Consider the following 27,826-nt stretch of genomic DNA (forward strand, 5'->3'; position numbering starts at 1 on the left):
TCCGAATGCAAAACTACTTTTAGTTTGTTTCTTTTCTGAAGATTGTGGAGAGTATATTACCTTGTCAGGTAACTGTCTGAAGGAGATAAATACATCGGATTATTTGATGCTATGTCTGAGATTAACGCATCATGAGTGTGCAAAGAAAGATGACAAGGACGAAAGATTATGTGAAAATCATATAAAGGTCTAATGGAATTAATGCTCAAGACACAATTGGACCAAAATTTCGATGCCAATTTACATTGAAAAAACAAGTAACTACAGTACATAAATACTCCTTCCGTCCTAAATTATTAGTCGTTTTAGATTTTTTAGATTCATACTATTTTACTATACATCTAGGCATAATATATAGTAATGACGGAGGAAGTACAAGTAATGCATAAGTGCAATCACCTTGATATAATTTGAGACAGAATTTCCCTGGGCTGGGAAGTCTCCGAATGCAAAACTACTTTTAGTTTGTTTCTTTTCTGAAGATTGTGGAGAGTATATTACCTTGTCAGGTAAATTTGTATATAGTTCCAATAAAAAAGTTTCCACAGATTTTTTTTGAATAAAATACAGATTTAGGGGGCGTTTTCTTCCCGTGTCTTATTTTTAGCACGTGTCACATCAAATGTTTAGATACTAATTAGGAGTAGTAAACGTAGACTATTTACAAAACCAATTACATAAGTGGAATCTAAACGGCGAGACGAATCTATTAAGCCTAATTAAGCCTAATTAATCCATCATTAGCAAATATTTACTGTAGCAACATATTGTCAAATCATGGACTAATTAGGCTTAATAGATTCGTCTCGCCGTTTAGATTCGTCTTATGTAATGGGTTTTGTAAATAGTCTACGTTTAATACTCCTAATTAGTATCTAAACATTCGATGTGGCGGGTGCTAAAGTTTAGCAAGTGGAAGAAAACAGGCCCTTACTTTTGGCGGGTCGATCAACATGAGCAAAGCAACTAGCTGCTACTGTCCACATGCAAGAATTTGTCTTGCATAACCCAGTTGCGCATTTTTCTGACACTCTCTCTGCATCACTGTAACGAGATTCTCGAGCGTTGTCATCACGGAATTTGTCTGACAAAAGCCCCAGCTACCGGCAGCGCCCAGTGCCCTGAATTCAAGCTTAGCTGCATGGCTGCATCCAGGTACCAAATTAAGGGGCACGAACACAATCATCACAAGAGATCAAAATCAAATACATTGAGCTTGACTGCTCGTCGAAAATGAGCTTGACTGCTTGAACCGGCCTGTAGTGAATCGATCGATCTTCTCCAAGTCCTTGTTTACTTCACCCCCAACTCCCAACTTTGGCACTATGCAAAAAGAAGATTCTCCATCACATCAAACTTGCGGTATATGTATGGAGTACTAAATGTAGACGAAATTAAAAACTAATTGCACAGTTTTGTTGTACTTTGCGAGACGAATCTTTTGAGCCTAATTAGTCAATGTTTGGACAATAATTCACAAATACAAACGAAACGCTACAGTGTGCTACAGTGCCAGCACAGTAATTTGGCACCTCCCAATTTGACCAACTAAACAAGGCCCAAGTCTCCATCGTCTAAGGATTAGTGCAAGTACAAGTTCCAGTGCAATTTGCAGCAAAAGACATGGGGCATCTATCAACTTGCAAATATTCCTGATGGCTTTGTCTCAAGCAGTGGGAAGAAGGACGATGCATGCATGAGTATGTCGCATTGCTTCATGGATGCATGTTTCAAGTTGGGCAACTTGGTGTCCCCCAAGATCACATGAGTCTGGCCATTGCGACTACAAGCACCTCGGAGAAATCTTGGAAATTTTACCTAGCCAATATGGAGCATTTTGGCTGGGGTGACTGGGTCCAGTGTTCGTTCCTCTAGAGTCGAGCTGGAAATTGATTAGGAGAGGGGGAACCTCGAAATTCAGGGTTCAGGAGGGTTTTCTAAGACAGGAGAAGGGTGCTTCTTCTAAAATAAATAAAAACTGTGGAGCGGCTTACTCTGCCTTTTCTTTTTTAACCCCTCTGTTAGCCCATCGGATCCACTCGCTAACCTGGTTCAAACGAACACTTGCAGGCCCATCGAAGCAAAACTCTGAGCCCATGAAGCCCAACTAGCATGTTCCACGCACTCACTTGTACAGTGCGATAAGCTACCTAAAAAGGAAAGGAGAGAAAAAAAAGAGAGAATGATTCGGCTCAGTCACTGAGCTCAGCCGAACAACCATGGCGACCATGCCGCCGCCGCCGTCCCGGTTCCCGCCCACTTCCCCGCGCGCCATCTTCTCCCCTCGCAGCACCGCCCTGCAGACCCCATCCACCCACGCGCAGCACCGCCACCTGCTCGACGGCGCGCTGCAGAGCCAGGGGCATGTATCGCCGCGCCACGCGCACGCGCGGCCCCCGCAGGAGCGGGAGCGGGACCTGGCCGCGCCCTACGCGCGGGAGATCGGCGCCTGCGTCCGCGCGCGGCGGTGGGGCGCGGCGTGCGAGGCGTTCGCGTCCATGCGCGCCGCGGGGGCCGCGCCGGACAGGTTCCTCCTCCCGCAGGTGCTCCGCGCCTGCGCCGGGCTGGGCGCCCCTCGCCTCGCGGCCGCCGCGCACGCGCTCGCCGCCAAGGGTGGGGCCGCGCTCGCGGGAGACCCCGTCGTCGGGAACGCGATCGTCGCCATGTACGCGGCGCTGGGGGACGTGGCCTCCGCGCGCGCCGCGTTCGCGTCGATGCCCGACCGCGACGTCGTGGCGTGGACCGCGCTCATCGGCGCGCACGCCGACGCTGGGGAGCTGGACGAGGCCTTCGACTTGTTTGAAGAGATGCAAGAGAGCGGCGTGCGGCCGGACGTGATTTCTTGGAACACGCTGGTGTCCGGATTTGCAAGAAATGGTGACCTCGGTGCTGCGCTGCATCTGTTTGACGAAATGCGGCTTAGAGGTGTCGAGCCGGGGGTCAATTCGTGGAACTGCATCATCTCGGGTTGTGTGCAGAATGCACTGTATGACGAGGCGCTGAGGATTTTTCAGGAGATGTGTGAGAGCAAGAGGCCTGATTCGGTGACTGTGGCTAGTATTCTCCCTGCTTGCGCTGGCTTGCAGGCACTAAGAATTGGAAAGCAACTGCATTCTTATGTTTTGCGGTATGGAATCAAGCTCAATGTTTACATTGGAGCATCCTTGATTAGCATGTACTCTGAATGCGGAGAATTTAATTATGCAAGAGTCGTCTTTTCCACCATTGAAGAAGAGAAGAATGCCACCGTATGGAATGAGTTAATTCAATTGTATATCAGAGAAGGGAGGATGGACAAGGCGTGGGAAGCTTTTAACTTGATGAAGGAGGATGGATTGGAGCCTGACATTGTCACATATAACAGTTTCATTGCTGAATATGCTAGAGCAGGTCAGAAAGAACAAGCTTATGAACTGTTCTCAGGCATGGTTGACATGGGCCTGAAGCCTAATGTGGTCTCAATGAATGCGTTAATATGTGGTTTGTACCAACATGGCCTTTACACTGATGCACTGGAAGCTTTCAGGTACATGCAGTGTTCCGATGATGAAAAAGCAAAGGCTTCGAGGTTTCTTGATAATAGCATCCCAATTCAACCAACTGGCACAACCATTACTGGTGTCCTCTCATTATTGACAGACCTCAAGTTAGATCGTCTTGGGAAGGAAGTACACTGCTATGCTTTAAAGAATGGTTTGACATCAAACATCTTTGTTTCAAGCAAACTTGTTGACCTTTACGGTAAGACCGGTGATATGACATCTGCTGCTAATGTCTTCCAGAAAATCGGGAACAAGAATGTTGTCACATGGAACAGCCTGTTGGCAGCTTACAAGCATAACAGGAAGCCAGAAGTTGCATTGAAGCTGTTTGGTGAAATGCTCGGGTCCAATTGGCATCCAAATTTGGTTACAGTACAGATAGCTCTTTTGTCATGTGGTATGACAATGGCATTGGGATATGGCAGAGAACTGCACAGCTACATCACGAAATGCTGGCCTGGTGGTTACCCAGTGATTCTTGCATGTGCTTTGATGGATATGTATGGGAAATGTGGTAATATTGGGGATGCTAGGTTGGTTTTCGAGTGCACTGTTCCAAAGGAGATAACAATGTGGAACACAATGATGAGTTGCTACTTGCTTCATATGATGCCTAGGGGTGTTATAGATTTGTTTGATTGTTTGGAACAATCTAACATTCAACCAGACCCCATTACTTTCATTTTACTTCTTTCAGCGTGTAAGCAAGAAGGCCTGTTGGAGGAAGCTCAGAACTATTTCTACAACATGGAAGATGTATACGGCATAAAACCAACTTTAAAACACTATACTTGCATGGTTGACATCATGGGTTCAGCTGGGCTACTGGCGGAGTCACTAACACTTATTGAGAAGATGCCGTTTGAACCAGATGCATGCCTATGGTCTACTGTTCTTAAAGCTTGTAAGCTGCACTCAAATCTAGAGGTCGGAGAGAAGGCAGCAAAAGCTCTTTTTGAGCTTGAACCAAATAATACATCAAACTACATGGTGCTTTCGAATATATATGCAGACACAGGCTTGTGGGATTCCACTGAGGCTGTGAGGGATGCCATGACAGAGCAAGGTTTAGATGTTGAGAGACAATGCAGCTGGTTATACCATGGTACAGCTGTGCACTCTTTCGAGGCTGGAGATCTGTCGCATCCTGCAATCGATGCAATTTTGAGTACATGGAAAGACTTAACTACAAGGATGGAGCAGTCTGGGTACTCCCCTCGAGATATTGAGCCCTACTGCAATATAGAAGCTGATCCATTCTCATGCCACCACACAGAGAAGATTGCGGTGTGTTATGGGTTAATTTCCACAAACGATAACGAACCAATACGCATCTCAAAGAATTTTAGAATGTGCCTGGAGTGTCATTCATCGATCAAATTTATCTCAAGGGACAAGAACCGGCAAATACTTGTTTCAGATGGTTGCGCCTATCACCATTTTAAGGATGGAACTTGCAGCTGCGGAGATGCATGGTAAAAGAAGAGGACTATCTAAAAGGGCAATCTTGTATGCCATGAAAATTGTGTTTATGGACAGTAATATCGGATGATGATGGCATTTGCAGAATTGCACTATTATCAGTAATGGCTGATATCAACGGTCCCATGCCACCATCTTGAAGCATACAACACACTTCTGTCTATATCCAGTTTGCGCTCCTTGGAGATAGGGCAGGAAATATGATCAGCTTCATCTGTGAAGCTGGAGCTCTTTGCTGCAAATGGAAGAGCTAGAAGGACTGGCTATGGTTCTGCAGATCCCCAGTTGATACCAACTCAGGAAGGAAGACTTTAAGTTTTACTCAGGCTTCCTATGAAGGCATGTGCATGCATCATACGAACTATGGATGGTTCATACTTGGTACTGTTAGATATCATCATAGTTGATACTTGAGGCAGTCTCACTCTTCAGTTGCTCATCTACAGGTAGCAAGAAGTCTGGATTTGCTTATAGGCTATAGCTGTTTTTATTCAGCTAGTCGGCCTTCTGTTACACAGTGCTTACATCATAAGCATTGACATTCCGATACACAGTGATACTTTGAACACCTGTCTTAGTTAACAAAAGATGCTCTAGGCGTCTTAGTGTCTTACCTGAGTTATGTGTTAAGAAAAACATGAACTAGTACAAAATAGACCACGCCTAAAAAGAAAATTACAATCAAATCAACAAAGTCTTCCTTCACCACCACATCCATCGCAACTATGGTCTGCCGTCAATGAAATAGAAAACAAACCGAGAACCAAACATCTAGACAAATTCCAGCCACATAGTGGATTTCCGCCGTAAACCTGTCCCACCAAAACGCCATGAACACCAATCCTATAACCAAAAGCGCCAACGTAGAAGAATTAACGAAAACGCCGTGGACATCAAGGCTATAGCCAAAAGCGCCTACGTGAAAGAAACGGTTCTACTCCATAGTACGCTACGGTACAAATGTCAGATTCTTGTGTCACTGTTGTTGTAGAAACCGAACAAACTTCCGTCAAAATCAATTTGCATGGACACACATCCTTAGTTTGCAAAAATTCATAATCAATGTACAACGATTCATGCGCTAACTTATTTCATGACTTTTATCATCCTCCTTTCATCACCTCCTCCCGTCACCTGTTACTAGCTTTATCCATGAACGTCACACATGGAAGATTGGAAGCAGACACTTCCGATTGAAATTTGTACACGAGTAGTTTCGATTTGGCGACCGGCAGCCTTGAGGCTCCTGGGCAAAGCTCATAACCCAAAATGTGTGTACAGTCGAAGTTCCTTACAGTAAACACCAAATCTGTTTGGGGGTACTGCAGCAGACTCCAATAGATGGTTGAAATACCTAAACGAAGCTCAAGATTTAAATTAAAAAGAATGTTTATTTCCTAATCAGACTAGAGAACAAACATCAATTGCAGTATATGTTGAGACAAAAATAGGCCTTTTTTTTTATCCAAGCCTGCTACATATTTGCCATATCCTGATAAACAATCTATCTTCACGTGGGAGGTAGGGCTAGAAATCAAGAACCGGTTCCTATCTCATCTCGGAGGGTGCAGCTGAGCCTCGCTTCTCGGCTTCTGAGCTGCAGATGCTGGGAGCGCAAAAGGGAGTCGAACAAAAGAATTACGTGCTGGAATCCTGTGGGCCTGCTTCTGGTAGCCACAACTTCTTCCGGATTATCAAGATCATTTCATTCTCTTCTGACTCCGGGCTGGGTTCAGCATCTACAACAGTTATTACTTCCCAGTGAAGTGCATGGAGGTACTTCTTGATGAACTCAATGACAGCACTCTTGTCCCTCACAATGATAAACCCAGTCGGTCTGAGGATACGGTCCATTTCAAGGAGCAGGTCTTCAGCACTGCAACCTCTTTTGTCGAGGTCAGAGAAGACTGTCCATGCATGGAGAAGATCATATGTTCGAGGATAGGTCGAAAAGGCTTCACACCTGCAGACACATCATTGTATTTGAGTAAATTATAACAGTGGGAACACAATCTTCCTACTTGTAGGAAAGCTTGCCAGTAATGATCTTGACTGAAAACAACAAGATCCAACAAATCTTGATGTAACCAATGATGGCCTGATGATTAACATTGGCAATGGCAATGCTACAAAAGCTTCACGCAAACCAGAAAATAGTGAATATAACTCAATTATCCTCAGTTGCCCATGACTCTGGAGCTATTTCTGGAGTGCTTAAAGAGAGGCTCCAAGCTTGAGTTCATGGTCATATAGCTAAACTTAGTAAGTTAATGTGCCACAACAAATAGTAGAACAAATACGGGGCACTCAACATTTGAGAAGCTAAAAAATAGACAGACAACAGAACTCTGCTCTTAGATGGACTTATCAATAGACAAAACATATTAGCATTATTAGCCAAATATCATTGCAGCAATCAAAACAGATTCCTTTAACACAAACCACCCAATAGTTTCAGACAGATCAGGGCTAGAATGGTGGCAGAATGGTTCTAATGAGCTCCATCCTAAAGGAAATTCTGATATCACACAATACCAAGAATAAATTCTAACAAGGAAACACTATTTACAAAGTACTGAAGGAATTCATCTCTTAAGTTCTAGTTCCACAGGTCAGTACAGTCAATGACAAAAAATAAAGCATAACAGGTTCAACAGTGTTTCACCATAAAACTTAATCCGTGCTCTTGAAAGTTGCAATCTAAAATCTGATAAGACTATAGCCGCAAGAGGGTGCACATGCCATGGATATTTTACAAAGGTTGTAATATCTAGTTTTCCACAATTATTATCAAAACAAATTGCACAGCAAAGTGGCACCATGCTGATATCTGTTAGCTGTACAGAATTCAATTATAAGAAAGCCAACACTTATTGGTGATTGACACATACCAGTCATGATTGCTGCCTATCAGCCCTCTATCGTAGATTATCTTCAGGGTGCTTGGTCCATCATGTGGCACAACATTCATCACCCATACATCTTTATCCTTGAGTGCAGCAGCAAATGACCCAAAGTTTGCTTTCATGTCCATAATGTTTCTAATAGTGTCCGGTTTTACCTTTGGGCCCAACAAATTCCAATAATTTTCTACTCTTTGCTGCCACATTTCCTGCACAGCAAGAATTATATAAGCAACCTCTATGCAGTTCTTAAGACTCAAATAAGAAAATTCTGAATGTAAGTGGTATGTCATATGCATAAAGAAATAGTTAGGTCAACTAACCGTATCCTTTTCAAATGTGTCAGCAGTAACATACAAATCAGCAAGACGGGGAGGCGGGGTTGTTAATCGAGCAGGCCAAGGAGCCAGCCCAGTTCCCCCATCTCTGTGCATTTCTGAAAACATAAAATCGATTGCTCACTTTTTTCTTCATGCATCCCAAGATTAGTTGGAAAGTAGAGTGACAAAATAATAGAAACAGAGGTACTATCTACCCTATGGCTAACTATTACCGACAAACATAACAATTATAATAGAAAAACAGAAGGATAAAATTATTTCAGCATTGATTATCTACAGAAAAGGAATCATTATTACTCAATGTATGCAAAAACACCATAGGACCATGAAATAACACAGAAACTACTTTATTGCTAAATTTACCTCCTGAATTCCAAAATTGTCATGCATGAGAAATGAGAGAAGCAAAAATGTCACAAATATGAAGTTTTTTTAAAGTAAAAAGGAGGGTACACCCTTAGCATCAAATGATTACAGTGGTAACAGGATAAGCACTCACGTTCTGGATAAGGAGTAATGCAAGCTTCCATTGGCACTCCCCACACTGAATCTGGATCATCACCACTTTTGCATAGAGGTGGCTTTGTACCATGCGCTCGTCTCCTGTAACAATCATTGTTCAGAGGCTTGACCCAAATAACAGTTTGGTTTCTTTTCTCCGCAATTTTCCAGCACATCCTTTCTACAAGGGCACTCATTTCTTTCCAGATCCGGAGATCTTCCTCATCCTGTGCATACGCTTCAGGAGAGGAGTAAGCAAAATAACCTCCAGGCCTGAGCAATCTGTCTAGTTCAAGCAGAAGAATCCCATCTCTTTGAAGCCAGTCAATCCTACAACGTGAACAATGGGCTAATTCAAACGATCTACTTGGGTATGGAAGCCTTTTTGTTCCCAAAACACCAAGATATGCAGGGATCCCTCTTTCAAGTGCAAATTGAATCTGATTCTGATGCACATCATTTGGTGCCAAAGACATTGCTATCACATTAGAAGAAAGAAGGTATCCTCCAAAACTAGCAACTCCACAACCAACATCAAGCACTGTGCGAAGCATTCCCTCATTGTTTATATTGTTATCTTTGAAATTTAGCATCTGTCAAATAGTAGAGATGGATCAGATAATAAAGTTTCGAAATACACAATGCTTACAATGCAAAGATGTTTTGTTCGAGAAAAATGCACATATGTTTAGTTCCAGGGCAACTTTTTCTCGAACACGCAGGAGAGCTGTTCCAGGGCAACTTTACAGAGGAGTTAAGACAACAGCTTACATTTGCAATATTTGATATATATTTGTCAGCTCCATGATGAAAATGGGTTCCACCACCTGGAAACTTGATCTTTTCACCTGCTTCAACCATCCAGTTCTGGTCTGACTTCTCTTTTGCAAGGTGAGTGTGTGGAATATTTGCTTTCCACACTACATCGCGGCTTTTCGGCCATTTTATAGGAACCTGAAAACACAAGTTTTGAGGGTGTCATACAGCTCAGGATCTATTCTCAGAGAAGTTGATTGAAAAGGTCAGTGCACATGTTATTAAGGGAAAACATCTAACCGCTTCCTGCGACCAAATCATCTTAATCTACATGCAACCAAATCATCTAAGTCTACATGCAAAAGAGCTTATATTCTTGATTACATGAAGCACGTATTATCCTATATACAAGATACAGTTTCTGCAGTCACATTAAAAGGTTTGGTTGAAAACTTAGAATGGTCAGTCTATAAACTCAAGTCAAGTAAGCTATAACTCAGGCACGATCTAGAAAACTTTGATAGAAGAGTTAGGTAAGTAGTGACCTTATATCCGTGTGGTGGAGGAATCAAGCAATTAAAGCGTCTTTCAGGAGGAGGGCAATGCCTCTCATAGTGCTCCATCAGGTTTAAATCCAGCTTCAGCCTCATTTGATATATCAAGTTCCTATCCAAGCAGGGGATCAGCTCTGAGTGCCGGTCATCACACACCTTAACACCGAAGAAAACATACAATTAAAATCATGAACCAACAATCCACAAAAGAAACAAAAGACTGATCACTCGCTGGAAACTTACAGGAAAGCTCTTGGGCTTAACATCATCCGCATCCCCAGTCCCAAAAATGGATTCTTCAGAGCCATCCTCACCATCATCACTGCCCCATCCAAGTGTCCGCGAGAATTTGGTTCCATACTCAAAAGCGGTGCTCTTAGCCTGCCCGTTGGAGCCCGAGAAATACAGGAAGAGAAGGCATAGGCACACAATCATCATGCAGCACAGCACAATGGGCCTCTTGCTCTGCCCTGCGTCGTTTCTGCCCCTCATCTCGGATTCCAACTTGCCTTGCCCTCCCTCTAGCAAGCAGAGCCTTCGGGATTCATAAAGCACCAAATAAATTCCTGACCTCTGTCACACGGATCTGCAAAGACAAACACCAGTCATTAGACACAACACACTGAAGCCATCACCAAGCAGGAAGCTAAAAATAAAAGACAATTCAAGAAGCCCAACCAAAATCACACAGCCTGCAGAACTGAAACCAAGATGGAAGCCTCCCAAGAACGGAAATCGTTGGGGGGAATTAAATGCTCCAACCAAACGCCCCCAAAGACTTGTACAGTATGCAATTAAATGGGGAATTACCCGTCCAGCCAAAGGTGAAAAAGAAATAGCAGGAGCAGTGAAGTGAAGTGGGGGACAGATCACAAAGAGGAAAGACCGTCCCCCACTTTAAATAAAGCACCCTTTTCCGGGCTATTTTACTCGCGGATTCCGATCTGGGGGACCTCCCGTTCAACGAGGCGCCCTGGAATTCGGTTCCCTGGCACGGAAGCTAACAAAATTGGATTAGGCGCCCAAGCATACACGCAAGAAACGAAAAGAAGATTTGGAACAATTTTGGATTAGGCAGCCAAACGCACGCGCAGAAAAAAAAAGCTTTGAATTTGACGCGGTTCAAATGCAGGACAGCGACGGGCACCAGTGCGGCAGAGTGCGGTAGCGCGACGCGAGATGGGAGCGGGGAGTGCGTCCGGCGCGAGAGCAGAAGCAGATTAAAAATCGCAAACCAACAAACTAAACGGGCGGCCTAATCCCAAAACTGACGAAACCAACCGAATCCTAACAGACCAGGAAAACAGAACCAAAGCAATCGCGGCACGGGATAGTCATCCGCCGCGGGAGCGCGCGCGCGCGCCAAGGAGGGGCGAACCCCGTCGGCGGCGAGGGCGCGCAGGGTCGAGCGAACGGCGGCGGCAGATCGAGCAGGAGCGCCCCCCGCCGCCGCCGCCGCCGAGGCCGAGGCCGCATTGCGGTCCGGGACGAGAGGAGGGGGGAGCGGGACGGGGAGGGAGGGAGCAACGCACCGTCGCAGCCGCAGATCCGTGGCGCGGGTCGCAGTGCCGCCGCGGGGCGCGGTCGCCTCCGGTCGCAGGGCGCGGGGGCGGAGCGGGGAGGCAGCCGGCCAGGGAGCGCGAGCGAGAGCTAGCGGAAGGCCTCGACTTGCGGGGGTAAAGCGAGCGAGCCAACGCGCAAAGAGAGGCCGGGTGTTGTTGGCCTATTGGGTGAAAGCCTGGGCTCCTCCCTCCGGTGAGAAGAAGCTGGCAGGATGATGAGTTGATGACGACGCGGTGGATTATTATAATTACCGAGCCCAGTAGATTTTACTGTTGGTTAAACTAAAGTAGGGCTGGGCGGGCCGTGATTAGGGATGCGATGCCGCCCGCCACTGTGAGTGCAGCGCGTGCTCCCGACCGTGCCGTGCGCGAGGGGAGGAAGGGAACGAATCCTAGATTAGCATCAGATTTAGCGGCGTTGGTTGTGGAATTAGAGGGGGATCTCTGTCGGCGTCCGTCCAGTGGGGGTGGCCATTAGAATAGTGTCGCTACTGTTCGCCGGGTGTCATCCCGTGTCGCTGCCGTGGCTTTGTCACGTGACTCTCCGATTCCATCCTGTTCCCAAGTATAGAAGGAGATTTGTTTTACCATTTCGACAAGCTGGTATCAAATCGCAGGAAGTAGTGGGGAGCGGACGCCCAAGCAAATTCGAATGATTGTGGAGAAATGGACCTACGAGAGGAAACTGCCGACCGGGCCATACGCAGGCATGCGAATGGGCAGGGGCGGCCAACCAATCGGATTCAAAGCGGTGTCGGTTCACATGAAGGGATTGGCCCCCGTGCCTGCTTGCACACCGAATGTTCGATCCCAGATCTGGCTACAGCTCGTGCACGCGGGCACCGACGCACGAGCCGCGCAGTTGGGAGCGGCGGACTGGAGTGCCGCTGAAGCCTAGAGATTCTCACACTAGGGGCGCAGGGCCACAGACGCCAGTGCCCCCACGGCCCCAGCGAGACACATGGTGCCCGCCCAGTTTTGGCATGACTGGACCTGCAAGCAGTGCCATCATAAGTGCAGGCCAAATTTGGTACGAAACGGTGAAGACCTCTCGCCATCATACTGTTCATCATAGGCTGGAAGTGTGCAGGCAAAGCCTCCTTTGCGGATCCTAAGATTCCTCGGCCACGGGAAAGAGTAATCAACCCATCAGGTTACAGCAACCCGTGACGCTCTAACCTTTTGAAAATACAAGGCATGTTTTAAGTCGAGCAGTATTACAGGCACAATTTACACCGACCGGCCATCTCGTGGCCACCAGCTAAAACCAATTCTACCCTCTCCTACCTGTGGGAAACTGCCGGATCGAGCCAATATAATTGTCGCAACAAAATTCCCACCGCTTCTAACAAAACCATTTACACGACGACCGCATGGATGGGGACGTCTGTATCTTTTCCAGCAAACGCAGCTACGAATGAATGCCGACCCTAAGACTAGCACATCTCCCTATCCTTTCTGGTGACACTACCCCTTCAAGATCTACTGGCCAAACCGCCAAAGCCGGCCTCATGGTAGTGTCCTCGCTCATCACTCCGCCAGCGCGATGCCCACATGCACTCCCCTGTCACAATGGTGACAGACCTCCGAGTTTAACTGACTGACGAAACATCACTGGGTCCATGACATCATACCATCTACTTGATCTGCATGAAACTTGAGATGTCCACCAAGAAGTTGAGGAGGTTTTTCCTGAATCTCTGCCTGTTTGGCCGGTCAAGCGCGCTTGAGAGATTGTTTGAGCTTGTGAGATTATGGAACGCAGTTGCCAGCCTTGATTTCACGGTCGGATTCTGCTGTTTCTCAAGCACCTCATGGACCAGTCCCTGCAGATGGAAGCGAGGTGAGAATATGGCAAAATAACAAAATCATTACCATTTTAATGCTTGATTTGATAACAATTAATCTACTTAATACCAATAGGTATTGGATAGTTCTACATGCAATATATACATTATTAATTTATCCTTGGAAGGTATTTTATCCTGTAAGATCAGAAACGCACAATAAATTTCAAAAGGAAAATATGTTTGTCATGAAATTATAAATAACTCCATGATACGATACTTATCTCTACGGAAGAGACAGACCTGATATAGCTCCTGTTCGCAGAACAATAAAGGAAGCAAAGCATCTGCAGCATGACCTGCTAATTCCAATCTGCAACAGTAGCGTGAGGGCTGAGAAGTATACCTTACATACAAATGGAGCTACTAAACAAAAGATTGACAAATTTTGCCAAATAAAGTTTTGCCTCACTTAAGATTCTGAAGCTACTCAAAATCAAATTGTTGCTACCAAACAGATCACCTGAAATCTTCAAAAAGAAGTATTTGCAGGAGAAGCCTCAAGAAGTGACTTGATATGCTTTCCTGAACTTTGCCATTTGATCCTTCAGATTCCATAAGCTGTGAGTTCAGTCCTCCTCTGCCTCCCAACCTTTCTTTGAAATGGTATGAAGCAAGAGCATTTACTGCTGCCAGGCACCTCTCAACAACATCGCTATCCTGCAACAGACCAAAAAAAAAAAGAGCTATATCACCTTGAAGAATACAAATTTGCACTTCAGTGTAAATGGTGTAAGACTGCAAATAATTCACATACAACAGAGATACAGTGAATTCAATTTGTAAGGGACACCAGAAGTGAATGGGGTGAGTTTCATTTGACGCGGAGAATTCAATTTGTAAAGGGCATCATTTGACTGATGACGTGGAAAGCACAGAATCATGACTTCGCACTAATTCCATAATTTTCCTGAAGGTGGACTTGGACCTACCTGTGAAGTGTGACAATATACTATAGCTGTCATTGGAACATGGTTCCCATCAAGAACCTATTGAATCACCGAATATAAACCAGGGTTTTTGCCTATTGGTCCAAAAATGACTTGGGTGTGACATTATTAGTGGAAGTCCTTTCTATCAGATTTCCACGTTCTCCATGATAGACTGTCACCGTGATGTATCAACAAGAGCAACATCAAGCATCTGTTCTGCACAGATCCCTATAAATAATACCCAAAGTTATCATGTGACTCGGTCATTAGACTCCAATCTAAGCTTGCAGATACACTATGTTCCACAGCCCACAAATTAATTGTCTGGCCTTTGCTATGCCCAAAAGTTAGGTTCTGAAGCAAAACAAAGGATCCAGCGCTACCAACTTTCCAGTAGCTCCAATCAACTTGCAGAAACTATACAATGATTACTGTAAACTATGCCCCTTCAATTCGGAACTTTTTAGCAAATATATGGACTAATTTTTGTTTTGTTCAGCAATTCCCAAACTTAACCCAAAATCAACTTGTGACACAAAAACAGAATAGAATAAATGCAGCTCTATAGAGTGCGCTTGCCTGATTACGGAGCCCAAAGTCAAGACTTCCAATAATCCTTGCAAAAGCATCCCTATTTAAGTGAGCAACCTTTTCCGGGTACACTTCCAACAAGTGCGACATGAGCACAAAATACTGCAAAAGAAACCAGACTTGCTATTAGCATTTAACTGCCACTGTCCTCTATTACAAACAAAAGGAGAACTCAAAAGGACTTACATCACGACTGAGTTTAGGGTATTTCAGAAGGTCCAAAGATATCAAGGGAGTCACAATATCAAGACCAACATAGATAACCTGTGAAAGTAACATCTCAGTTACTGAGTCTCAAACTAATTGCAATTAGCTCTTCATCTGAAGAAATATCAGTGCACTTGGTTAAATAAATAAATAAATTATTTGACCTCATTAAGCTTCTTCCCTGGCTGGAAAATACAACCAGCTAGCAGAATGCAGCAACTTAGGGTTTTAAAACAAGGAGAAGCTCCAAAGTCCAAAGCCAAGGCTAACAGACATATATACATACTGAACAAACTTTGTGTGTTGACATATATGGTAATATAAGAGTTTGACCCTTGCATTGATTGATAGATCTATATCCTCATGGTTTTGTGATTTTTAAAAAAGTACAGAAGAGTTGGCTAAAGATGACACGAACATTCAAAGCTCCGGAGTTTGCAGTTGTTAATTCCAAGTCCTAACAATATGAAACTCAACAGGAAAGATACAGAGGTCCAGCTACTACATTCGATCCCCTCTCCCTCTCCCTTTTCTTTTATTCTTTTTTTTTGCAAGAAACAATATTGCAGAAACATCAGCTGTGTACCTCTGCAATATCTGGTGAACCATCACCATCGCAATCAGACAGAAAGCCAACCTGCACTTGTCAATAATGTCTATTAGTTATGTGGGAACTTTGTTCAGACAACACACGACAGGGTGTAAGAGAACAAAAGTTACCAAATCCTTTGAGCATATATTTGTAAGAAGACGAAGCAAAGCACGCAGATCCTTATATTTTTCTGCTTGCGACTCACTACGCAGACTCGAAGAAAGTGAGAGCATTACCTACAAAATAGATATAGGGTCAGGCCGCAAAAAAAATTACCTGTGAATTCCCCAAAAATGGGAACTTTATTGTTGGGAGATCAGTCCTGCAAACTGCAGGTAACATTTAAACTTTTTTACAATATTGCACCACTCATGTTAATTTCTTTAACGGCCCATTTAAGTTATCAACATTTAACGATTATCTAAACCTGCACTAGTGTCACTTGAACATCTCCTATTAGATCCTTTCTATGAACAGAGTCTTTAATGTGAAGCTGTCAATAGTGAAGTAGGGGTAAAACCAGAAAAGGGAAGCGAAAAATAATTACTATCATTAAGTTATATAATCGCTGTTGGACAGCTGACAAGCTTGCTAGACATGGTCTCCCCCATCCTAAACATTGCCCCTTCTGTGATCAAGAGGATGAGACAAATCAGCACATCATGTGTGCTTGTGTTTTCTCCCGGCAATTCTGGCTTCAGCTGCTGCGCCATTTCAGACTCCCTGATCTTGCTCCTCAATCAATCTCGGCTGGATTTTTTGAATGGTGGCAGCATCCAGGTGATAGATTAAACATGGAAGTTCGGTGAGGATTTAACTCGCTGGTCGTTTTAGGGGCTTGGACTCTTTGGAAGATGAGGAATGATATAGTGTTTAATGGTGCCTCGCCCAGGTTAGATCGAACGCTTCTCCTGGCACAGGATGAGGCTGATCACTGGATGATGGCAGGCGTCAACGGACTTAGTGGTCTGGTTGCTGCTCGACCTGGGGGTTAGCAGTGTGTGTTGTTTAGGTGGTGGTCGCTTCATTCTAAGAACGGGTGATAGAATGATAAGTAGGATGTAATTTAAGACCCTAAGTGTGGGTGGTGTGTGGTTGTATGGCTATCTGAGCCTTTTCTTCTATCTTAATGCAATGATACGCAGCTCTCCTGTGTATTCGAGAAAAACTATCATGAAGTTACTACTATTGGCTTTAGTAAAATGACTGACAATGTTTCTTTGAGAATCATTCTAGCTCCCAGTTCATCAAAAAATCATAAGATGCCTAAAGCTCACTAGTAACCAAATTCAGTAATTTAATTCATCCACAATCAGAGCCTGGAACTTGCAGCAGTACATGATACCCTTTAACAATGGAGCTCCTGAACTGCCTTTCTTAAGCAAAAGTCCACTGCACCATCAGTTGATATTGGAGAAAATTTAGATATGGAACAAAAAATAGTAGGAACTCATATTCTTACCTTCCCAATGTTATGAGAGGAGTATATCTGGAGCAGTCGCAGGCAAAAGCTCACCAAAGCTGATGTTTCTTTAGCATCCAGGAATACAGCTTGACCATCAACAAAGTCAACCACAAACTTGAGTATCATGTATATGACTGTAGACTAAAGAACAGGAAACACAATTAATTGCATGATCTTCAAGGTTTGCTTGCATAGTGATAGCAGGATGCTTGAAAAATAACCGTACCTGGTTTTTGTAGACCTCCAGAAGAGTCAAGAGTGGGTTCATCACAGTACGACCCATCTCAAATAGAACTTTTTGAGTGCGAGGTTGAGCAGCTCTTGCAGCTCCTCTTAGTCGTTCCAATAGACAACAGACCTACAGTCATTGACTTATTTCCTTTATTCTTGTCTAAAGGAGCACAAAGCAAAGATCATGAGACTTACCATGTAAACAACATCTGCTTGATGTGCCACAGATTTCAGATCACTCCTACTAGCATTTTCCACAAGGCACCCTGCAACTGGTCCCATGAGATCCCTCAGGTACCTTTAAAGGAATCAATACAGGCACTGTTAAACCTCTCCTATTTGTTTCTTAGAATAAGAGCCAGAAGTAAACAATAATCTTACTGTGCAGATGCTTCAGGATCTTTGATGCAGGAAGCTGCACAGGCAAGTGTTTCCGCTAGAGATCTCTGAGAAAGAATGGCAATAAAAGGATAAGATCTTCACAAATATGAAGCCATAGGGTAGAACAGAATGATGTGTACACGCTACATCACTTACTTGTAAACGTCCACTCAATGAAAGCAAAGAGCGTCCACTTGCAAAAGCTCTTGTAAGATCACGCCATGAATCCTAAAAGGGTAGAGTACCGTAAACATTAGGAAAACACAAAGTTTTAATATGTCAACACAGTACATTTGATTGGACAAGAATTGTTGGTCAAGTGGAAAAGAGAAGTAGGCACCAAGATATCCAAGATATTCTAGATAGCACTTCTAATGCAGGGCATGTGAAAACTAAAAGTCACAGCTTCATGAAACCAGCATAACTTTTTTTACAATTATCTTCTTGGTCATTAATGTTTCAATCTTTCAATTAGCAATTAGGATAAGAATCAATAATACGAACCAGTGTGTGGTTGCTGAAACAACACATGATATGAATGCTAGAAAAAATTTTAGCATGCACAAACTAATGTGCATGGTAATATACGAAAAATGCAAATATCAGTAAGATGTCATTGGTTATAGCAGCAGATTTGGGCTTACCAATTGAACAAGATAAGCACATGTGTGTTTCCGGCGAACAACCGTAGCAAGTAGCTTCTGGCATGTCAGTGTCTGACAACAGGAACCAAAGCAATAGATAAGGGATAACTAGTAAACAGAAACAGAACGAATCTTGTTGAATGCCAACAAAAATACTCTCTTGAAGATGTGGGGAATGCAAACGCACACTTTTGATATTGTCAAGTTATACAATATTTGGTATTTTGGATAAACCACATAGTGTGATAGAATGATAAGGCTAAAGTTGCATCCCAGAGATCATGAAGTCAAAAGATAAAAATGTTGTACTAGATGGACTAGCAGTTTTTTGCACACTGGGCACTGCAAAATGAGCATAGGCAAGGTCTAGGCACATACTCTGCATAATTACAGATTAGTAAGTAAAAGCAAAGCTTACCTGCAACTCATTTTCTCCCTGATATGTAGTAAGTGCTAACATTGAAATGAGAACAACAAAATCAAGAACGAGCTCTCCTTGGTTATTCTCCCAAGCAAAACTGTTTAGCAGCTTTCTAGAATGCTGGGATCCATTTGTACCAATACTATCAATTTCTCCTCTGCTTACTTGCCCTCTACTCACATCAAGTGGTACTAAATAGGTTGCAACCCATCTGGCCAGGAACCAAATTACAGCCTGGCAACACCAATAAAGAATTTAGGACAATATTTAAAGAAGAAATTAAGTATAAAACAAAGAACTGTGCACAGCGGAAAAACAATTGGTGAAAAAAAAACAAAGAACTGTGCACATGTTCTTATATGTAAAGAAAATGAAGAAGACAAATAACAGTACAGAAAAGTACCTCCATTAGTCGTGGACTGAAGTATTTTGCCCTAATCCCTGGATCTAGACACTGCCTGGAAAAATTTATTATTGACCTGCAATATAAAGAGAACTATTCAACTTATATTGCCATAAAGTATTTATTAACACTGTCCATCGGTCAAATGGGTCTTCACAGCTGGAACCGGCCCAAAAACTGTAGGTCAACGGGTTCTGTTTATTCGCTCAAAAAACAGCTCCTAACACAGCTGGTTTCCTGGTTTTCAAGGAAATGGAGGGGGTGCGATCAGAATGAGGAAAGATTTCTCACCAGGAGAGTGTAACAACAGGATGCTGTGCTGCTTCAATCACATTGGAGAATCCAGCCTGTAATGCGTCAGGTATCTGTTCAAAATTAATCAAAAGCAGCAGCAACTTTGAGCATTAAGACATGTAATTTAGCTTATAGAAGTTATAAATATGACACAAAGCATACAAGAATACAGTGTCTATATTCTTTGCAAAATTAAACGGTGGTGCACCAATCCATGTGAAATAATTCAAACTGAGCCGCAGAAATATGAAGAGATGATATGGAGCATGATGAGGACATTCATGATATGCTAGAGAAGAAAGAAATACATGACAATACCATGGCAAGGCTTTATAAATCCTAGTAAGGAAAGAGCAGCTTTAGAGTACTTACAAGCAGTGTTTCTCCTTCACCTGAATCAGTTAGGACATGACTGGTAACCAACAGCAGCCAATAGAGCTCTTCCAGTGTTTGAGTAGGATCACTTTCACCATTTCTCTGCTAGCAAAAATCTATTAAACATTAGTTACAAAAGTACCACAACTTTACAACAGTAGAATCCATAAGGCTATAGTAGCACAGAAGCACAATAGCTAACAAGAAGACCTGATTTAGCCGTGCGAATCGTTCTGAAAACAATTGTGCAAGAAATGGAATAGTAGTGTCTGGAGCAGCACGTGCAATCAGAGCATACAAGGCCAACTGCTCATCACGCTCTGGAACAAGCAGTAACTCATTAGTATGCTGAACACAAAAGAGGTGGGGATACTGGAACAGAAGAACTCTCTGTGAAATTTAAGCATACTTGAAACAGAAACATGAAAGTATTCAGTGTCATCGGTATCCTCGAATGCAGAATCAGCAGCAGCTATGTCAAAGAAAATAAGGGTAATCAGTATGCTGCACGAGAACAAATAAAAATTATACACATGAATGACATCAAGTACAACATTCCTTCAAGTCTGAGGGTGCGTATAAATGAGAACACAATGAGATTTGTACCCTTCAAATGTGACTCAACAATGATCTTAAACAAACTTGAAGCTGCAAGTGCTCCATCAACTGAGATAGGACTTTTATCGGCATCGACATCCTGAAAAAAAAGAACAGGAAATATCAGGCTTTAGTTAATGGCTATGTAATAAACAAAAGAATTGATTGAGCTTTACAAACCAACTTAAGTAGCCTAAGATGGCTTTCCCAATGGACAAAGTGCAATATAAACTACTTCCTCCGTTTCAAAATGAGGTCGTTTTAGTTTTGTCCTAAACAAAACTTCTCTAACTTTGACAATGTTAATAGAACAATGCACCATCATCTATAACATCAGATTAGTTTCATTAAATCCACCATGAAATATGTCTTGAGAGTGCATTTATTTGGTATTATAGTTGTTAGTATATTATTCTATAAACTAGGTCAATGTTAAAGAAGTTTGGCTAAAATATAAAATGACCTACATTTTGGTACGGAGGGAGTACTTGACAGTGAATTGCGCTTTTCCATGTATAAATATTAAATAAAATATTTTCTTTATCCACAAGCAAACTGAATAAAACATTTTCAGACTCATACGGGTCAAGAAGTCAGTAATTAGACAAACTTTCTCCTTTTTTGTGCAGCATTGATGAAATGGATGTTTTATCTTGTATGTTCTCAGGCACATTTTCTACAAACTACTACAAAGTGAGGCAAATGTTCAAACATATAGTCGTTATGAACAGGCGTTATATTGAATAACAGCCCCATGGGAACTAAGGACTCTACTCCTAATAATAGTTATTGAAATATTTTGAAAGGTGTTGGTGCCATAGTTGTAATTGTAATGGAATAAAGGATGCACATATAACCATGTAAATGATGTAGTTAGCATGAGAGAATGCATATGCAAAGAGAAATTAATCCATGTAAGCTCAATATTGTTACAATGGTTTTATATTAAAATTAGCCGTAGAGGTAAATCCTCCTTAAATGACACTTGAGCAACTGTTTACATTAAAATTAAGCACATATAATTTTCTTCTAAATACTTTTGAGGGAAAAAAAACTTTCTTCAACTTAATGAGACAAAGGGAAAAATAGTGTTAGGACAGTCAAAATATCTAGTGCAATCCAAGAAAAGAGCACAAAAATGTAGCCTAAAGTTATCATGTATTAATTACTACCAAGTCTAAGAGGACAAAGCAAAGGCAACAACCATATCACACTTAAATTTTGAACTATTTATTGTAAATAAGCATTTGAGTAAGTTACGTAAAAAGGAAAGCGCACAAACATATATTGAAATTTGCACAAAAGATCAAGGGTAGTACCCCCAGAATAACATTCCATGTCTCTAACAAAATATCAAGAGAATCTATGCCCCAGGTTTCCTCTTCACTCTGGTTAACCAGAACAGACTTGACAGCTTCTGAAGTCAAAGCTGAAAGCAGATTAATTGTGCCATAATGCCTGCAAGCATGTGTGTTAAACACTTAAACAAAAGAGCAAATTGTTGCAAGAACAAATGGCACGAATTGTACAACATATTCTGAATGTACTCACAACAATGGCCTTTTCTCAATTTGTCATTATATATTTTTTTTTTACTATTACAAACAAAAGGACCAGATACGTTAAGGAAAACAGAGGAATAGCTACAGGGTCTTGGTAATGATAACATCTTACAAATTGGACACACTAGTATTGTATTGAGGCCCAATTGACTAATATGCAAGAGTACAAGGAACTAGTTACCTAAGTTGCAATGTGGAACTAGACACTATACCACAGTCTACAAAACTGACCTTATTGACTTTAGGAGGTTGTCAAAAAGTGAGCCAGTAGTCAAAGAAGCCATTGAAAGCAGGGCATGGCAACCATCTATAAACTCACTGCAAAACAGGTGAATCTCAGTCATCAGCATTTCTCAACTTTTTCCTTAGATCAAATAAAGATTGCAAACATGGATCCTGAGAGGACCTTTCACTTCCTCCATTTCGGATTGATGCTGCAATTACATCAGGAGGTTCAATCCACAGAACAACAGCAGATAATATCGTAATAAGGTGTTTAATCTGTGCATCTCCATTATCTGATAACAGAAAGAAAAGTGAAAAGGTTAGATAAAAGAGACCACATATGAAATCATTAATATGCTCTCCAGGTATACATCGAACTTGTAACTTATTGAATGGAAAGATTCAGCTTTCAACCTTGAACACTAGCCTCAATTCTTCAAACCCGAACCCAAAAACCGTCCAGTTTGCAACCTCGAACTATAGGAACAGTTCACTCCCTTCCAAGGTGTTTTTGTCTGACGTAGAACCAAAATAGGATGTTTTAGTTCTACGTCAGACAAAATATTACTATAAGAACAGTTCACTCCCTTCCTTATACAATGGGAAAATACAAATAAAAACATGCTAAATATGCAAGTGTGGTTCCTTATTTAGCATGTTTTTATTTGTATTTTCCCATTGTATAAGGAACCACACTTGCATATTTCTATATATACTCCCCAAGAACGTCACAATGTATACAGGTGCTACCCATAACAGTGGTCTAACTTGATGCCATCTGTCATCAAACATCACCAAGATTTATGATTGGGATTGTGTCTCATAGTAGTTTGAGGTTATCAACGGTTTCATTGTATAGCATCAGGTCAGAAATCAAACTAATGCCAGAGTTCAAGGTTGAAAAGGACACCTTTTCCAAATTTTGAAAAAAAAATGACTGTTTGAAATAAGCATATACCATTTGGAAACACAGAGCCTGCCAAGGAGCATAACTGCACTATAAGCTGTCTGCAAGAGACAGCAATGGGAGAATCACCCCATAGAGTATCATACGAGTACTTTTGGCGCAAGGTGGTATAGAAGTTCAGAACCCAGGTAGTGTGTCCGCTTGATATTAGAACATCTCTCCACATAGACCCTGGCTACAATAGAAAATGCAACCATTTATAAGCTGAAACGGAGCAAAAACAAAAGTAGCTCTTAGGGTATACCTTCACCAAAGAACGTTCAAACTTCTTCAGATTTATGGTATCAATCCTCAAGCCAGAATTTATCTTCGCATCTGAACTCTCAGGCTCAACAGTATGCTTGAAATTCCAGCTTAATATCTGAAACATCAAGCGCAATCCCGCTGAACATGCTCTCTCCTCAGGTATAGTTTCATTTGAATTCAAGATTTTGTCCGCAGTATTGAATACAGCAGATTGTGCCCAGCAATAGAAATCCTTGTGAAAGGCAACAGTAGCATGTCAAGATGACAATAAAATACAAGGTTTAAGTGATTGGCATAGCTGTAGTTTTTTTGTATAAGAATGACTGCCAAAATCCTATATATTTGGGAAGGAGGTCAACCACCTTCAAAAAGTGCAGTTCAAGTGAACATTCACATTGCTCATGGAATTCCTTAGGCAGGCCCATAGCAGAAGCAGTTGAAGGCGAAAATTCTGAAACCTAGGTCAGACGTGAAATAATCGAGATCAGTTGGAAAAGGATAGAAAAATAGAAGAATCAATCGCATTGGCCTCAAGAGAATTTGCATACCAAGTTTTCCAAGAAATTGATAGCAGCAAACTGTCGATTAGGGCCATGGATACCCCGGATGGATTGCTCAACCTGAAAAGTGTGTCAAGCATACACATACAAAAGTGTTTTACAAGAATTTCATGTGCAACTTGATTGATTGAATTCAGATCTCAAAGACTCAACTAAAAAAATAAACCCAGTTATGAGGTTGAAGGTTTCTATGTTTGCTCAAAGGGTGCAAGGGTCCCAGAAATTTACAAAAAAAAAAGGGAAAAAATCATCATATCCATCTAGTTGATCCACTTGAAATTAGCTTCGGTGTCTCCATGCTAAATATTTTTTGTTGTTCAGTGTTGCCAATAAGAAAAAAGATGGAGTACAGCATAGTTGTGCAAAGATCCACAACCACAAAAATCTTAGGCTAATCCTGATTTGTAAGGCTGTAGCTGTCAACTTCCAGAGAAGTAGGTACCTCAAAGAAGATAGCTGCTTTCTCTTGGTTTGAAAATTCAACCCTGCAGACATATTCCGTGTCAAAACAAATATATCTGAATATCAAAAAATCCTTGACAGTCAAAGTACAAGACCAAACAATCGCCTTCCAGTGCACTGAATGAAACACAAATAGTTCATTTAAAAGACTACAACCAAAATATTGGTGAGTCTGGGTTCAGAAGAAGATGTTTCCTATTGCACATAATCATCTTGGACAACCATGTGCCTTCGTCCAGCCTGAAGTGAGCAGGATAAGCTAAGATAACAAACCAGCCCATTACTGTGTGAAGTTATCTTAAGGAAGGATATGCATGAATTTTAAGACACCCCTTGAATGAAATCACATCAACCTCAGCAACCCAATCAATGAAAAAATATGCAAATATGAATATGAATGAAGCACACCCAACATTCTTATACCTAATTGATAAAAAATTAACAGGGAGCAAAAAGGAAATAAAAATTATCTGAGTACGAAGCTAACAAACATTTCATGACACGACACAGTGCCAGACACAAGAGATCCATTTGACATTACCCTGCTAAAGTGGATAGAAACATATAAACTAACCAGCCTCTTTTCAGCAATCTAGCTGCCACGGCAGAAACTTTGGATTGCACATAGCCATCAGGGGAACTTGCATGCTCCATAACGTAGTTCAAGCAATATCTACAATGATATGAAAATTATAGTAGTCACTAAAAACGTGATAATCTCACATTAATTGAAAGCTTTCAAGCCAAAAAAGGAAAACTCACAGTATTAGGCTTCTTTTGTTGTCATCTGTAAGGATTCCCCACTCCCTTACTGCAGCATCACCAATTGCACCAGCAGCTTGGAATCTTGCATTAGGCATTTGGGATGTCTCTGGGAGAATACAATGTTTTTCAGCTCTTTCAAGTATCTTGGCTTTAGAGAAGAGCAAGGCTTAGCTATTTTTATGAGAAATGAACATAAAAGTTATTTTGCTTAAAATGGCACAAAATCCCCCAAAATACAAATAACAAAAAACATAAATAATTATTATTTGCAGTCTGCAGAACAACAACGCAGACAAACAAATAAAAAATGTATTTCTCTTTGAAAGGGAAGAAACTGTCATCAGAGAGAATAAACTGTACAGCAGAGTACAAAGGTTATACAGAAAGAACATAGCTAATACATATTGGCACCTGTTTCTGGTAGTAAGTGCTAAATCTTACTCAGAAGTCAGAGCAGAAATGGAGATATCTCCTCTATTTACTAATAATTCCAGTTCATCATAGGGGCATAGCTATAAAACAGCATACCAAGAATGAATCTGCATGCTTGATAAGGCATCAGAGACGAATGTAGTGAACTTATCACTTTTTCCGCTTCAGATGGATTCATGTGCAGCTGCAAAATTACCAAGTGTCAAAAGGATAGCTGGTAAATCAGCAATGATGCAATAGATGGCATTCTACCATTAAAATTGCAAGTTCATTAATACCATGACAGTTCCATATTAAGCTGAACAAGGATACCAGGGAGACACTATTGTAACAAAATTTCACAAAATTTGGACAACTTGGTTGATGCTAGGGAATAAACACTCACACGAGAAGCAACAGTTTAGAAAGGCTAATGATCAGATCAATGCAGTTCAGCGAATGCTATTCTGACAGTGTCTTTCTCTACACAGCACAGTTCTAATACGCGCTCCTAACAGCTACCTCAATTGCTACATGCAGATTCTATCAAATCTGAAATGCGGAGCTTCAGGTCATCCAATGAACAACTGTGTCACAAAAATCACGAAAGCCACCACATAGTACCAGAATTCCCTAGCAAAGAGATCACATGCTTGAGAAAACACAATGTCAGATTAACTTTTTTTAAACTAATGACCAGTCTAGTGTGGGATTCATAACCAATTCAGATGTGTTAAAAATTCATTTAAGTACCAACATAAAATGTGTTGCAACGCATTAAGGTACTAGCATCTCACTCTAAAGCAACAAATCGAGGCGCCCAAAACAACCTAAATTAAGCAAGCAATTCAAAGTTTCAAATGCCCAACAAAACAACCAATCCGTCGCTAAACCTCATCTGACCCACACATGGGGATCCCATCATCAAACGCGCACATAAGCACCGATCAACAGCGCACGCGACGCACAACCAATCCGTTCCCCAACCGATGGGTCGAAACAACGAAGTGCGGTAAGATCGACACAATCCAAGCACCCCATCGATGGCGTCAGAGCACAATCGAACCGAGCAGAAGTCCACGCGAGGGCTCTGAATCTAATACCGCGCCACCGAAGAGCACAGCGCTAAAGCACGGAGCTCGCGGAATTTAAGCTCGTCGACGAAGGTGTGGGCTGCGGAACTTGACCTGGATGAGAGAGCAGGCCTGCTCGATGGCGAGCATAGTGGCCTGGAGCTGCTGCGGATCGGGGGTGCCGCCGGGGAAGCCCTGCATGGCGGCGGCAGCCGATCGCGGCCGAAGCGTGGTTGGTTCTCCGCGATCGCCTAGGGTTTGGCCGCCGGCGAGCGGCCGCTCAGCCGCTCGTGGAGCAGTTGCCGAGGCGAGGCGGCGGAGGTGGAACAGCAGGAGAGAGAGAGGGGTGGATGGGTGGCTTGGCTGGATGGTCTTGCGGTTTCGGCCTTTGGGCCTGGGTGCGGAGGTGGAAGTGGAACAGAGGCGACGCAGCCGGCGTGCTTTGCTGGCGCTGTGAGCTCTGTGTAATCATCGACTGAAGAGCTAGCGATTTTCCTTAGTTATTTATTTTGCCATCTTCGGGGTTTGTGAAATTGTGTTTTTTCTTCTTACTGATTGTTTTTACTCTAACCTCCGCGTAACTTAAATATATGTAAATCTAAACTTATACCTATACACATAAACTTACTATTTATACATTTCACAGTTCTAAAAGCAAAAACTCCATGTGTGTGACATGAATCGAACACGAAAAGAGAAAACTAAGAGGAACACCAAAGAACTGCTCGAGAATAAGAGGAACCAATAGAAATTCAGCCAAAGAGCAGCTGTAATTAACCAAATCGGAATTGATGCAAAGGATCCACCGATAGGAAGTTATATATGGGTCAGGCTCATTGATATTGTGCGGATCAAACTTGGTGGCAACGCTCGTAAGTAGGAGGCAATTTCTACGAGCCAGTAAAAGAGTTTTCAATTCCATATGTACAAGCGC

At 42.3% G+C, this 27,826-nt stretch overlaps 3 protein-coding genes across 11 annotated transcripts; 1 reads left to right on the forward strand and 2 right to left on the reverse strand.

Moving 5' to 3' along the window:
* The first annotated feature begins 2,175 nt into the window (after positions 1-2,175).
* LOC117837385 (pentatricopeptide repeat-containing protein At1g20230) lies at positions 2,176-5,592 on the forward strand. Its single transcript, XM_034716997.2, has one exon. The coding sequence runs from the start codon at positions 2,220-2,222 to the stop codon at positions 5,019-5,021; it is 2,802 nt and encodes a 933-aa protein (XP_034572888.1). The 5' UTR covers positions 2,176-2,219; the 3' UTR covers positions 5,022-5,592.
* A 783-nt stretch (positions 5,593-6,375) lies between these two features.
* LOC117837386 (probable methyltransferase PMT3) lies at positions 6,376-11,834 on the reverse strand. 3 transcript variants are annotated; one of them, XM_034716999.2, is made up of 8 exons: positions 11,612-11,834; positions 10,323-10,665; positions 10,071-10,235; positions 9,541-9,723; positions 8,768-9,362; positions 8,251-8,363; positions 7,916-8,136; positions 6,376-6,987 (listed from the first exon to the last, which is right to left on the reverse strand). In XM_034716999.2, exons 2-8 carry the CDS (start codon positions 10,569-10,571, stop codon positions 6,663-6,665), a joined length of 1,851 nt encoding a protein of 616 aa, XP_034572890.1. In that variant the 5' UTR covers positions 10,572-10,665; positions 11,612-11,834; the 3' UTR covers positions 6,376-6,662. The 3 variants fall into 3 exon arrangements, with proteins under 3 accessions (XP_034572890.1, XP_034572892.1, XP_034572889.1); XM_034717001.2 differs by lacking the exon at positions 11,612-11,834 and adding an exon at positions 10,890-11,067; XM_034716998.2 differs by lacking the exon at positions 11,612-11,834 and adding an exon at positions 10,758-11,067.
* A 961-nt stretch (positions 11,835-12,795) lies between these two features.
* Positions 12,796-27,337, reverse strand: LOC117837382 (uncharacterized). Of its 7 annotated transcripts, XM_034716995.2 has the most exons (32): positions 27,007-27,311; positions 25,937-26,024; positions 25,406-25,514; positions 25,218-25,316; positions 24,624-24,666; positions 24,170-24,241; positions 23,984-24,079; positions 23,620-23,853; positions 23,367-23,550; positions 22,590-22,701; positions 22,415-22,501; positions 21,941-22,079; positions 20,631-20,721; positions 20,434-20,496; positions 20,235-20,344; positions 20,022-20,126; positions 19,647-19,720; positions 19,356-19,431; positions 18,950-19,186; positions 18,532-18,603; positions 18,044-18,115; positions 17,888-17,952; positions 17,702-17,804; positions 17,502-17,633; positions 17,273-17,416; positions 15,939-16,046; positions 15,805-15,855; positions 15,198-15,275; positions 15,000-15,113; positions 13,952-14,148; positions 13,732-13,801; positions 12,796-13,467 (listed from the first exon to the last, which is right to left on the reverse strand). In XM_034716995.2, exons 1-32 carry the CDS (start codon positions 27,091-27,093, stop codon positions 13,279-13,281), a joined length of 3,501 nt encoding a protein of 1,166 aa, XP_034572886.1. In that variant the 5' UTR covers positions 27,094-27,311; the 3' UTR covers positions 12,796-13,278. The 7 variants fall into 7 exon arrangements, 4 of the variants coding, with proteins under 4 accessions (XP_034572886.1, XP_034572887.1, XP_072146754.1 ...); XR_004636334.2 differs by lacking the exons at positions 12,796-13,467; positions 13,732-13,801 and adding an exon at positions 14,421-14,648 and having other exon boundaries at positions 14,010-14,148; positions 27,007-27,315; XM_034716996.2 differs by lacking the exons at positions 24,624-24,666; positions 25,218-25,316; positions 25,406-25,514; positions 25,937-26,024; positions 27,007-27,311 and having other exon boundaries at positions 23,984-24,072; positions 24,170-24,247.
* Between the last annotated feature and the right edge of the window lie 489 nt (positions 27,338-27,826).

This window comes from Setaria viridis, chromosome 9, assembly GCF_005286985.2.
Source record: "Setaria viridis chromosome 9, Setaria_viridis_v4.0, whole genome shotgun sequence".
NCBI classification, from domain to species: Eukaryota; Viridiplantae; Streptophyta; class Magnoliopsida; order Poales; family Poaceae; genus Setaria; species Setaria viridis.